At 39.3% G+C, this 13,386-nt stretch overlaps 1 protein-coding gene across 3 annotated transcripts in view; it reads right to left on the bottom strand.

Moving 5' to 3' along the window:
• The window catches only part of PAQR5 (progestin and adipoQ receptor family member 5), an 80,941-nt gene extending 68,964 nt beyond the window's left edge, over window positions 1-11,977 (bottom strand). For 2 of the 3 annotated variants that reach the window (XM_082253032.1, XM_082253030.1), the window contains exons 1-2: window positions 5,933-6,070; window positions 1,328-1,458 (exon numbers count right to left, since the gene is read on the bottom strand). In XM_082253032.1, coding sequence (XP_082109158.1) covers window positions 1,328-1,378 — 51 coding nt within the window. In that variant the 5' untranslated portion in view covers window positions 1,379-1,458; window positions 5,933-6,070. Of the gene's footprint in view, window positions 1-1,327; window positions 1,459-5,932; window positions 6,071-11,934 lie in introns of those variants that run through there. The other variant, XM_082253031.1, reaches the window with a different exon arrangement.
• Between the last annotated feature and the right edge of the window lie 1,409 nt (window positions 11,978-13,386).

A 13,386-nucleotide genomic window follows, 5' to 3' on the forward strand; every position in this document is an offset into this window, starting at 1 on the left:
TTCCCTGAGACGGTTTCTGACAGTTTGTGCAGAAATTGTTCGGTTATGCAAACCGATTGTTGCAGCGACTGTCCGGGTGGCCGGTCTCAGACCATCTTGGAGGTGAAGATGCTGGATGTGGAGCTCCTGGGCTGGTCTCAGACCATCTTGGAGGTGAAGATGCTGGATGTGGAGGTCCTGGGCTGGTCTCAGACCATCTTGGAGGTGAAGATGCTGGATGTGGAGGTCCTGGGCTGGTCTCAGACCATCTTGGAGGTGAAAATGCTGGATGTGGAGGTCCTGGGCTGGTCTCAGACCATCTTGGGGGTGAAGATGCTGGATGTGGAGGTCCTGGGCTGGTCTCAGACCATCTTGGGGGTGAAGATGCTGGATGTGGAGGTCCTGGGCTGGTCTCAGACCATCTTGGGAGGTGAAGATGCTGGATGTGGAGGTCCTGGGCTGGTCTCAGACCATCTTGGAGGTGAAGATGCTGGATGTGGAGGTCCAGGGCTGGTCTCAAACCATCTAGGAGGTGAAGATGCTGGATGTGGAGGTCCTGGGCTGGTCTCAGACCATCTTGGAGGTGAAGATGCTGGATGTGGAGGTCCTGGGCTGGTCTCAGACCATCTTGGAGGTGAAAATGCTGGATGTGGAGGTCCTGGGCTGGTCTCAGACCATCTTGGAGGTGAAGATGCTGGATTAGGAGGTCCTGGGCTGGTCTCAGACCATCTTGGAAGTGAAGATGGTGGATGTGGAGGTCCTGGGTTGGTCTCAGACGATCTTGGAGGTGAAGATGCTGGATGTGGAGGTCCTGGGCTGGTGTGGTTACACGTGGTCTTCGGTTGTGCGGCCGGTTGAATGTACTGCTAAGTTCTCTGAAACGCCTTTGGAGACGGCTTATGGTAGAGAAATGAACATTCAATTCTCAGGCAACAGCTCTGGTGGACATTCCTGCAGTCAGCATGCCAATTGCACGCTCCCTCAAAACTTGGGACATCTGTGGCATTGTGCTGTGTGATAAAACTGCACATTTTAGAGTGGCCTTTTATTGTGGCCAGCCAAAGGCACACCTGTGCAATAATCATGCTGTCTAATCAGCATCTTGATATGCCACACCTGTGAGGTGGACGGATTATCTTGGCAAAGGAGAAGCGCTCACTAACACAGATTTAGACAGATTTGTGAACAATATTTGAGACAAATCGGCCTTTTGTGTACATAGAAAAGTCTTAGATCTTTGAGTTCAGCTCATGAAAAATGGGGGCAAATACAAAAGTGTTGCGTTTATAACTTTGTTCAGTGTACATAGAGACATTTCACCTTTGGTGTCCCATCTCTTGGTACTCACCTTTGGCACTTGCTGAACGGTCAACAATCTGGGTAGCTTCAAGGTCAACATGGCTCTGGCTTAGTTATCCTTCCTGTTCACGGTTGATTCAGTTCTCGTTTCCAACTTTGCCAATATGGATTCTCAGGGCTCTATGGACACAACATGTATCACTAAACAGTCTCCACTTTTACAGTATTCCACCCATAGCACATGAACATGCTCTGTACCATGGCTCCGTTTATTACGACGTTCATTCCATACCTTATCTGTTTGCACATTCTTTTTTCAAAGTCAATTACGGAGCAGGTATCGCTCCATAAAAAAGGGCAACCTGCCAGTTATAAAAAGGACACACAGCAAACCCAATAAACGGTATCCTAGCATCAAGGGCCAGCCACAACCTACAAGTCCTAAGGATTTACCATTAAATGTGTGCCTAGTGCTACAATGAGAAACCAATGGATCAGTTTAACAATGAAATATACGTAAGGGGCTGACACTGGTGACCTCTTCTTGGCTGCCATGTTGGTCCGATGGCTTCCATACTTTCTGTATTTTTGCCTTGAAACAAGTGTAACGATAAGGAATTCTGACTGTTTAGTTGCAGCATGTATGTCCCAGCCAGGCAGACCTGTCTTATCAAGATCATCAGTGGCAGGGCAGCCCATATATTTCCCTTACATCACGTATACATTTTACCAGGGCTTTTTTTCAGCGGGAACGTGGGGAACACAGTTCCGTAACCTCCAGTCTCAATGTATACAATGGCAAAGGGGTGCTGGGGTCAGTGGGGTGAGCTGAAGGGCCTATTGATGCTCGCTGTTGGGGGATCTATTGTTGCTGTGTTGAACCTATTGTTGCTGGAGGGCATTTTTTTGTGGGTGGGGCTATTGTTGCAGTGGAGGATTTATTGTTGCTTGGGGGAACTATTGTTGCTAGGGGGCTATTGTTGTTGGGAGGAGGGGGTCTTTTGTTGCAGGGGAGGATTTATTCGGGGGGACGATTGTTGCAGAGGAGGATTTATTGTTTCTGGGGGGCTATTGTTGGGGGTCTATTGTTGCTGATTGCAGGGGATCTATTTTTACTGTTTTTTTCTAGTGTTACAGGGGAAGATTTATTGTTGCTGGGGGGATCTATTGTTGGGGGGGGGGGACTATTGTTGCTGGTTCCAGGGGATCTATTTTACTGCTTTTCTAGTTATCATTAACAAATTCCATACAAATGACCTAGAACCACAACATGATACTTGGTTCTGTATTATCTAAAAGGGGGGGGGGGGGGTACTGGGAGGTGGGTAGAGGGTGGAACCAAAGGACAGCATTCAGAGGTGGGTAGAGGGTGGAGACAAGGGGTGACCAGAAGAAGGGAGTACATGCACCTATTCTCGGAGAAAAAAAGCCCTGTATTTTACACGTACTTACACATAAAGGAAACATAGGACCTTATTTTTGAATATTTGTCCCTGATATTGAACAATGTATACAAAAAAATCCCTTATTTTAGTAAAATTACTTTTAAAATAGAAGTAAAGCTAAAACTTTTTTTTTGTGAGGGAGATATAATCCCTGTAAGTCCCCCCCCCCCCCCATTGTCCACCTTTCACATGGGCACTGACTGGTCTGTTCAGCAAGGATCCATCAACAGGTCCCCTGTTTAATCTGAGCAGAATGGGACAGATATCGCTTTTGGAACATCCGTGTTCCTTCGGTATTTAGCGCCATTCAAAATCCGGAGACCGTGGACCCGTATTTGATCAAATGTAATTTGCATCTATTTACATACCTCCGATACGTCAAGTGTAGGGTAAAAACATGGAAAAGCCAAAACCAGAGAAAGTTCCCAGCTCGTCTCACCAACCAGTCTGCTTACCAACCGAATTAACCTAACAGTATGCGTTAAATATGGGGGTTTAGTTAGCACACATTTGCAAAGGCATGCGTAAGCTGCAAGGCTCCTTCATGGCACCCTGTATTACCTGCAGTCATAACCCTTAAAATTGGAAAAGGCCACAGAAATTTTCCTGGACCAGGACAGACGTGGAGGTAAGTGGATGTAACATGGATGCATGCATGCCCATAGACAGAGAGTTTCCACTCAGGTCTGCCCGAAAAAAAAACAGATGGATGGAACGGATCAGAAAGCACAGGAGAAAGGGGCCATTGGGGAGATTTCCATTCACTTTCTGTCCCATATCTGCAACAGGAAGTCAGAGGAAATCCCTCCAACGTGAGAGAAATTCCTGGCTGAAATAATGTCCCCATTGGAAGAATTCCAATCTATTCCTGTTCTGGTGATATCCCAAAATTTGGGATTTTACTTTTAATAATAAAATTATTAATAATATTGTATTTGTGGTTATTAGCAACAATTAATACAATAATAATAGTAGTACATTGTATTATTTTTGTTATTGTTCTTATTTGTTTTATTATATTGTATTAGGTTTATAGTAATATTATTAATATTAAGTTTGTTTACATTTTTATATATATATATTTTTTTTTATTGGTTACTACAAACATAAAAATATATAAAAAAAATACAAAAATAATACACAATATTATTAGAACATACACTATTAAAACAAATATAACAAAATAATAATAATATATTATGGTTATGAACAACATATTATATTATGTTGTATTATTTTTGTGGCTATTAATATTGTTATTATTGTTATATTAGTTTTATTATATTGTATTATGTTTGTAGTAAAATTAGATTTGTTTTATTATTATATTGTATTATTTTGTTTTTGTTATTGCTATTACAAACATAAAAAAATATAATAAATAATAATAATCTATAATATTGCAACATACAATATTAAAAACAAATATAATAAAAACAATAATTATAATAATATTGTATTAATTAAACAATTATATTTGTATTATATTGTATTTTTAATTTTGTGGTTATTATTGTTATATTAGTTTTATTAAATTGTATTATGTTTGTAGTAATATTATTATATTATGCTTATTTTATTAAATTATTGTATTCATTAGAATTTTGTTTTTATTATTGCTTCTACAAGCATATATAATAATAAAAATAATACAAACATATTACAATATATTAAAAACATACAATATTAAAATATAATAAATAAAATAATATTGTATTATTTGTACCTAATACAAAATAATAATATTGTGGAATTATTATTATACAGGATTTATATAACGCCAACAGTTTGCGCAGCGCTTTACAATATAAAGGGAGACAGTACAGTTACAATACAATTAAATACAGGAGGAATTAGAGGGCCCTGTGACAACAAACAGAAAAATATTGAATAATAAAAAAAAATAAAATAATACAATCTAATAATAAAACAAATATAATCTTACAAATAATATTCCTATAAATACAATATAATATTAAAACATACAATATTAAAATATAATAACATAATAATAATAATAATATTGTATCATTTGTCCTTCTCAAGAACACCTAAAAAAAATAAAATAATGAATATTGTATTAAATTGTTGTTAACAATTGGTACTAACAGCAACAACAAATACAAGATTATTATATTGTGTTATTATTTATTTGTTTTATTATAATGTATTATGTTTGTAGCAATATTATTAATATATTTGTTTTATTATATTGTATTATTTTTGCTATTGTTTTTATTATTCTTATGACTACAAACAGAAAAAGCCAAATAAAAAAACAATAATACAATGTAATAATACAACATATATAATCTTAAAAATACTAACCTTCAAATAAAAAATAAAAAAATAATAATAATAATAAAAAACATAATACAATATATTAAAACCTACAATAATAAAATAATGATATTGTATTATTTGTTCTTCTCAAGAACACCTAATACAAAACAATAATATTGTATTATTTGTTAAGAACAATTGCTATTATTAACAGCAACAACAAATACAAAATTATTATATTGTGTTATTATCTTATGTTTGTAGCAACATTATTAATATATTTGTTTTTTTATATTGTATTAAAATTGTTGTTTCTATTATTCTTATTTTGACTACAAACAGAAAAATATAGAATATATAAAAAAAAAAAAAAAAATAATAATAATACAACATATATATATATAATATTAAAGATAATAATGCTAACCGTCAAAAAAATAAAATAAAATAATAATTAAATATATATATATATATCTTTTTTAAGGTAAGTATTATTTTTAAGATTATATATGTTGTATTATTGTTTTTTTTTTATTTTATAACATTATAACATTACAAAATAATAATACTGATAATAATGTTAATAATCTTTGCATATGATATTACTCAAAGAGGAGTATTAAAAATGGAAAGAATATATAGAACTCAATAGGACATGATAAAATTGTGATCTACGGGGATGAGTGACGACCCCTTGTGTAAATGTTAGCAGCTATTTAGGTAAAATTTTCTGCCATGAGCAATTTTCATATTTTTTTTTCTCCGGCTGTTATAAATATGTTGTAAATAAGGACATACCACCTCCTACATCTTCTGTGCTGAGCATGTACTCATCACACATCTTCACACATCATGGATCAGACATCAATCCTTCCAATCTCAGGTCCAATGAGTATGGTTGAGGGACGCCCAGACTGGAAGCCTACCTTGTCCCCCTCTCTAATCTTCCCATATTCCGGCACCACTCCTGGTCCCAGGCTCTGGATGACCTAATGAATGGAAAGAGTCCTCCACACACCCACTTCTCTACTGTCAAATCTGCTCCACCTGCCCTGTCAAGCGAACGTCTGTTTGTAATTCAATGTCATGTCCTCGGAGCATTTAAATAAAAAGGAATATTTTACTGGTTAATCATTAATCAAAAAAAGGGGATGGGTGAGTTAAAAAGTAATTGGGAGAAATCAATGTCATCTAGCTGTGGATACACGAGCGCGTAGCCAGGTGCTGAGTGTGACTACGTGACCAGGGCCAAACGGAGAATACTGCAAGCCTGACCCCAAGAGCTTACACTTCAATTCTAAAACAAAGACAGAACGACGTCAACTGAAACTAGAAAACGGAAAAAACTGTTACATTCCGAGTAGAGAAGGTTTAATCCTCGCCCTGCCCTTTGCCTTTCATACATATACACACCCAAATCTATGCTGCATGCCTGTGAACAATGGCAGAGTATACAGCGGCTGCCAATAATTATACTGGATACAGAAATACATTATTTACCCCCCTTCATGACCAGACCATTTTTTTTTGCAATTCGGCACTGCTTTACTTTAACTGACAATTGCGCGGACGTGTGACACCATACCCAAACAAAATTCTTAAATAAAGTTCTCTTTTGTTGACCCAAATAAGAGCTTTCTTTTGGCTGTATTTGACCGCCTCTGAGGTTTTTTTTTTTGAGCTATAACAAAGAAAAAAAAAAAAAAAAAAAAAAAGGATCGACAATTTAAAAAAAAAAAATATTTTTTTACTTTCTGAAATAATATATTCCCAATAAAAAAATGTAAAAAATCTAATTTCTTCATCATTTTAGGCCAATTTGTATTCTGCTACATATTTTTGGTAAAATAAATCCAAATAAGGGTATATTGATTGGTTTGCGCAAAAGCTATTTTTTTATATATTAGTTTATTATTTATTATTATTAATAATTTATTTATTATTTTATTTATTATTATTAATTTTTTTTAATTGTGACATTGCAGAGGACAAATCTGACATTAAGTGATGCTCTTTGGGGACCAGTGACACCAATACAGTGATCAGTGCTAAAATAATGTAAATGACACTGACAGGGAAGGGGTTAACATCAGGGGCGATCAAAGGGTTAATGGTTTTCCAAGGGAGTGAGGAAGGACTGACTGGTGGAAGAGAGAGATCCGTGTTCCTGATTAGAAGGAACACAAGATCTCTCTCTCTCCCTGTGACAGAAAACAGCAGTCTCCCACGAACAACGGGTGGGCCCCAGCGGCCACTGATTGGCTCCCACTGTGTCACATCGGGAGCGTGGCTCCGGTGTCATGCGCGCCCCCCCCCCCCCCCCAGAGCCGACAACAAGAATCATGTGCAGGTACATGAATTTGCACTTAAACACTTGCTGACCAGCAACTGCAGATATACGGCAGGTTCCCACGAACCGATGTACCTGTACTGCGCTTCGCGGAAGCGATCGTGGGGGCGCACCCGTGCCACCAAAGGCAGGCTGATCTGCAGGGCTGCTGGCCGCGATTGCTGTTGTAAACACAGCATTCTGTTGTTCTCTCAGCAATCATCATAGGGCTCCTGTGTTCCTCCTATTTAGAATCACAGGTCTCTGTGTTGATTCCACAAGCCCATCCCCCCCTCCACAGTTAGAAAACACCCCCTAGGGACACATTTAACCCTTTGATCGCCCCTGGTGTTAACCCCTTCCCTGCCAGTGTCATTAGTACAGTGACAGTGCATATTTTTAGCACTGATTACTATAGTAATGTCACTGGTCCCCCCAAAAGTGTCAGTTAGGTGTCGGATCTGTCCGCTGCAATGTCGCAGTCCCGCTAAAAATCACAGATTGCCAAAATTACTAGGATAAAAAAAAAAAAAAAAGACAGAAATCTTTCTCCTAGTTTGAAGACGTGCAAACCAATCAAAATACGCTTATTGGGATTTTTTTTTTTTACCAAAAATCTGTAGCAGAATACAAATTGGCCTAAAATTATGAAAAAATTCGATTTTTAATTTTTCTTTATTTTATAGCAGGATGTAAAAAATATATATTTTTTTTCAGAGCTGTTGCTCTTTTTTTGATTATAGCGCAAAAATTAAAAAAAAAAATCACCTCGGACACCTTTGACCTTGTCGCAGGGTTTCTGGTTTTCCTTCCTTGGGGCACTTTTGGTCGGTCCTGACCACTGCAGACCGGGAACATCCCAAAAGAGCTGAAGTTGTCGTGTTGAATGTAAAGAAAAGGCCAAGTGTAAGGATTTAGGTGACTGACAAGGGCTGAGTTGCGCTCTGTCCCAGTCCTCTAGACCAGTGTTTCTTACATTTATTTCAGTCATAATGGTACACAATGAAATCCTGAGGCTTTGTGCAAGTAAAAGGAAGACTTCATCCACCTGCCGGCCTGTATACAATTTTTTTTTTATAAATTTTTAGGCATTATGCCAAGGCACCCGTGACGAAGCCTCAGGGCACCCCTGACAAAGCCTCAGGGCACCTCTGACAAAGCCTCAGGGCAACCCTGACAAAGCCTCAGGGCACCCCCTGACAAAGCCTCAGGGCACCCCCTGACAAAGCCTCAGGGCACCCCCTGACAAAGCTCAAGGCAACCCTGAAGAAGCCTCAAGGCACCCCTGAAGAAGCCTCAAGGCAACCCTGAAGAAGCCTCAAGGCAACCCTGAAGAAGCCTCAAGGCAACCCTGGTTGAAAAAGGCCGTTCTCTACAGTCAGTGGCAGAGCTTCCGGATATCCCAAATTTTATTATATTTTTTTTTTGGGGAGAACCTCTGTGTTCGAATAGTAATTTCTCATAGGGCATAATTTGGTTGACCGATTGTATCCAATGAGGCACTGAAGGAGTAGGCTGGATCCATAATTGCTATGGGTTTACGGGCCAAAAAGAGTGTTTCTCTCAGTAATATTCTTATATAATCGGGGCAAGAACTGCAATTTTGGAGTTAAGTGAACATGTTGTCCCTGAAGTTGACGTGTTGAAAGCAAAGAAAAGGGCAAGTGTAAGGATTTAAGTGACCGACAAGGGCTGAATTGTCCTCTGATCCAGTTGTCTAGCCATTGCAGTTTGGCCCTTGTCAAAGTCCCTCAAATCTTTATGCTTGCCTATTTTTTTCGGCTTTCAACATATCAGCTTCAGGGAACATGTTCACTTGCTGCCTAATACACTGCTCAAAAAAAGGAATACTTTTTAATCAGAGTATAACATCAGATCAACTAAACTCCTGGGATATAGATCTGGTCAGTTAAGTAGCAGAGGGGGTTGTTAATCAGTTTCAGCTGCTTTGTTAATGAAATTAACAGGTGCACTAGATGGGCAACAATAAGATGACCTCCAATACAGGAATGGTTTTACAGGTGGAGGCCACTGACATTTTTTTTCCCCTACTCATCTAATCTGAGTGTTTGTCACTAGTTTTTCATTTGGCTAGGGTCAGTGTCACTGCTAGTAGCATGAGGTGATACCTGGACCCTATAGAGGTTGCACAGGCAGTCCAACTCCTCCAAGATGGCACATCAATACATGCCATTGCCAGGAAGTTTGTTGTGTCTCCCAGCACAGTCTCAGAGCATGGATGAGATTCCAGGAGACAGGCAGTTACTCTAGGAGAGCTGGACAGGGCCGTAGAAGGTCCTTAACCCATCAGCAGGACCGGTATCTGCTTCTTTGTGCAAGGAGGAACAGGATGAGCACTGCCAGAGCCCTACAAAATGACCTCCAGCAGGACACTGGTGTGAATGTCTCTGACCAAACAATCAGAAACAGACTTCATGGAGGGTGACCTGAGGGCCGACGTCCGCTAGTGGTGCTCACTGCCCGGCATTTGCCATTGAACACCAGAATTGGCAGGTCCACCACTGGCACCCTGTGCTTTTCACAGATGACAGCAGGTTCACATATGACGGATGTGAAAGGGTCTGGAGAAGCCGTGCAAAACTCTATGCTGCCTGTAACAACGTTCAGCATGATCGGATTGGTGGTGGGTCAGTGATGGTCTGGGGAGACATATCCATGGAGGGACGCACTGACCTCTACAGGCTAGACAATGGCACCCTGACTGCCATTAGGTATCTGGATGAAATCCTTGGACCCATTGTCAGACCCTACACTGGTGCAGTGGGTCCTGGGTTCCTCCTGGTGCATGACAATGCCTGACCTCATGTGGCGATAGTATGCAGTCAGTTCCTCGAGGATGAAGGAATTGATACCAATGAATGACCCCCACGTTCACCTGACCAAAATCCAATAAAACACCTCTGGGACATTATGTTTCGGTCCATCTGATGCCACCAGGTTGCACCTCAGTCTGTTCAGGAGTTCAGTGATGTCCTGGTCCAGATTTAGGAGGAAATACCCCAGGACACCATCCGTCGTCTCTTTAGGAGCATGCCCAGACGTTGTCAGGCATGCATACAAGCATGTGGGGGCCATACACACTACTGAGGACCATTCTGAGTTGCTGCAATGAAATTTCAGCAAAATGGACTAGACTGCTGCATCATTTATTCACTTTCATTTTCAGAGTGTCTTTGAATTCAGCCCTCTGTAGGGTGATAATTTTTTTTTTTTATTTCCATCAAACGATGTGGCATCCTTTCCTTTCTAATACATTACCCAGTCCATACCAGTATAGATTCTAACACATTACCCAGTCCATACCAGTATAGATTCTAACATTACCCAGTCCATACCAGTATAGATTCTAACACATTACCCAGTCCATACCAGTATAGATCCTAACACATTACCCAGTCCATATCCGTATAGATCCTAACAGATTACCCAGTCCATACCAGTATAGATCCTAACACATTACCCATTCCATACCAGTATAGATCCTAACACGTCCATACCAGTATAGAGCCTAACACATTACCTAGCCCATACCAGTATAGATTCTAACACATAACCCAGTCCATACCAGTATAGATCCTAAAACATTACCCAGTCCATACCAGTATAGAGCCTAACACATTACCTAGCCCATACCAGTATAGATTCTAACACATAACCCAGTCCATACCAGTATAGATCCTAAAACATTACCCAGTCCATACCAGTATAGATCCTCACACATTACCCAGTCCATACCAGTATAGTTCCCAACATTACGCAGTCCATACCAGTATAGATACTAACACATTACCCAGTCCATACCAGTATAGATTCTAACACATAACCCAGTCCATACCAGTATAGATCCTAACACATTATCCAGTCCATACCAGTATAGTTCCTAACATTACGCAGTCCATACCAGTATAGATCCTAACACATTACCCAGTCCATACCAGTATAGATCCTAACACATTACCCAGTCCATACCAGTATAACACACTACCCAGTCCATATCAGTATAGATCCTAACACATTACCCAGTCCATACCAGTATAGATCCTAACACATTACCCAGTCCATACCAGTATAGATCCTAACACATTACCCAGTCCATACCAGTATAACACACTACCCAGTCCATATCAGTATAGATCCTAACACATTACCCAGTCCATACCAGTATAGATCCTAACACATTACCCAGTCCATACCAGTATAGATCCTAACACATTACCCAGTCCATACCAGTACAGATATTCAGCACAAGATTTTTCCCCATTGAGATCTGATGCGTTTGCAAAGTGTTCCTTTCATTTTTTTTTTTAAACAGTGTATATCCCACCCACTCTCAGGTGTCATTGTCACAAGATAATCAATGCTATTCACTGCACCTGTTGGTGGTCATAATGTTATGCCTGATCGGTGTATACACCTGAAGCTTGCTGTATGCATGGAAGAATAATATACTTTAGCCGCTATGTTGTAGCAACAGCTGCCAGCAGTGTATCTTTATACTGGATACAGGTAAGACTGATGGGCTGCAGAGAAATTTATTCATAAAAGAAGAAAAGGAGACGTCTGTCCTTCCACACTCACCTAGAAGCTCAGGGTGGACATTCCCTTTAATCTTCCATCCTCACAGGTGCTCTGATATCAGCCTTCTGTCACTGTCTTCACCTTTTCCCTCCTCTGCTGCCACTCTTCACTCCTCCTCGCACTCCTACTCGCATGCTTTACATTCTGTCTGTTGCCCCAAACACCCAGGACTCGTCAGACTGGTTTATAGCGACCAAACCTGACGGAGCGCCCCATGGTGACAATCCTGTGTGACTCAAAAAAACTCAACGTACGATCGCAGCACGCTCGGCCTCTCCAGAGCAAAGAACAGAAAAAAAAAAAAAATAAATGATTACTAAGTATAAGGGAGTTGCCATCATCCAAAGTGGCTGAGCTCAGTCCCTAAGAGCCAGCTACTCAGAGTCAGACGGAATTGTGATCGAATAGAAGATTACGACCAACAAGCCAACATGCTAATAAGGAGATTTGAAGAGAAAGGCTACAATTCCAAGGACCTTATTAACACTAAAGAAAATATCAGGAAGATGGACAGAAAAGAATTACTGAAGGACAAATCTAGAGATCGTAACAATACCGACAATTACAGTTTGGCCTTTATGACAGGTTTTACCAGGCAATATAAACAAGTCGAACACATAATAAAAAAACATTGGCCATTACTTTTAAAAGACGACACACTAAAAAATATCCTACCTCAGAGGCCTAAATTTATTTACACTAAACCAAGCACTTTAAGACTTAAATTAGCGCATAACGTGGTAAATCCCCCTATTAAAACATGTACCTTTTTAGACCAAGTTGGTTATTTTAGCTGTGGGAGATGTGCAATATGTAAGACCTCAAGGCATAGGAAGCGAAAAACTTCTGATTTTAGATCCTTTGCCTATGGTAAACAGTTTACCATAGACAAATTTATCACATGTTCATCTACCCATGTGACATATTTATTGTCATGCCCTTGCGGGCTACAATATGTGGGTAGAACAACGAGGGAACTTAAAGTCAGATTACGTGAACACGTGACCAACATTAAAAAGGGATTTCGCCATCACAGCGTATCCAACCATTTTAGGTTGGCCCACAATAAAGACCCAAGAGGGCTGGCCTTTTGTGCCATAGATAGGGTTGAACCACATTGGCGAGGTGGTAATCTAAAGAGAGCAATCTCTAAAAATGAAACACAGTGGATCCACCGCCTCGGTACTCTGCAGCCCCGGGGTCTTAATATAGATTTAGATCTAAATTGTTTTTTGTCTAATTGGTGACACCCCTTTTCTTTTCTTCCTTTTTCCCTTTCTTTTTCCTGTAATTCGATTGAAAAATATTTTTATTTTTTTATTTATTATTTTTATTTTATTTTCATTCATTTTTTGTTTATTTCTTATTTTTTATTTTTTATTTTTATTTTCATTTTCATTTTTATTTTATTTTTATTTTTATTTTTATTTTTATTATTTATTTATTTTTTAT

This window comes from Pelophylax lessonae, assembly GCF_965119305.1.
Source record: "Pelophylax lessonae genome assembly, chromosome: 4".
NCBI lineage: Eukaryota > Metazoa > Chordata > Amphibia > Anura > Ranidae > Pelophylax > Pelophylax lessonae.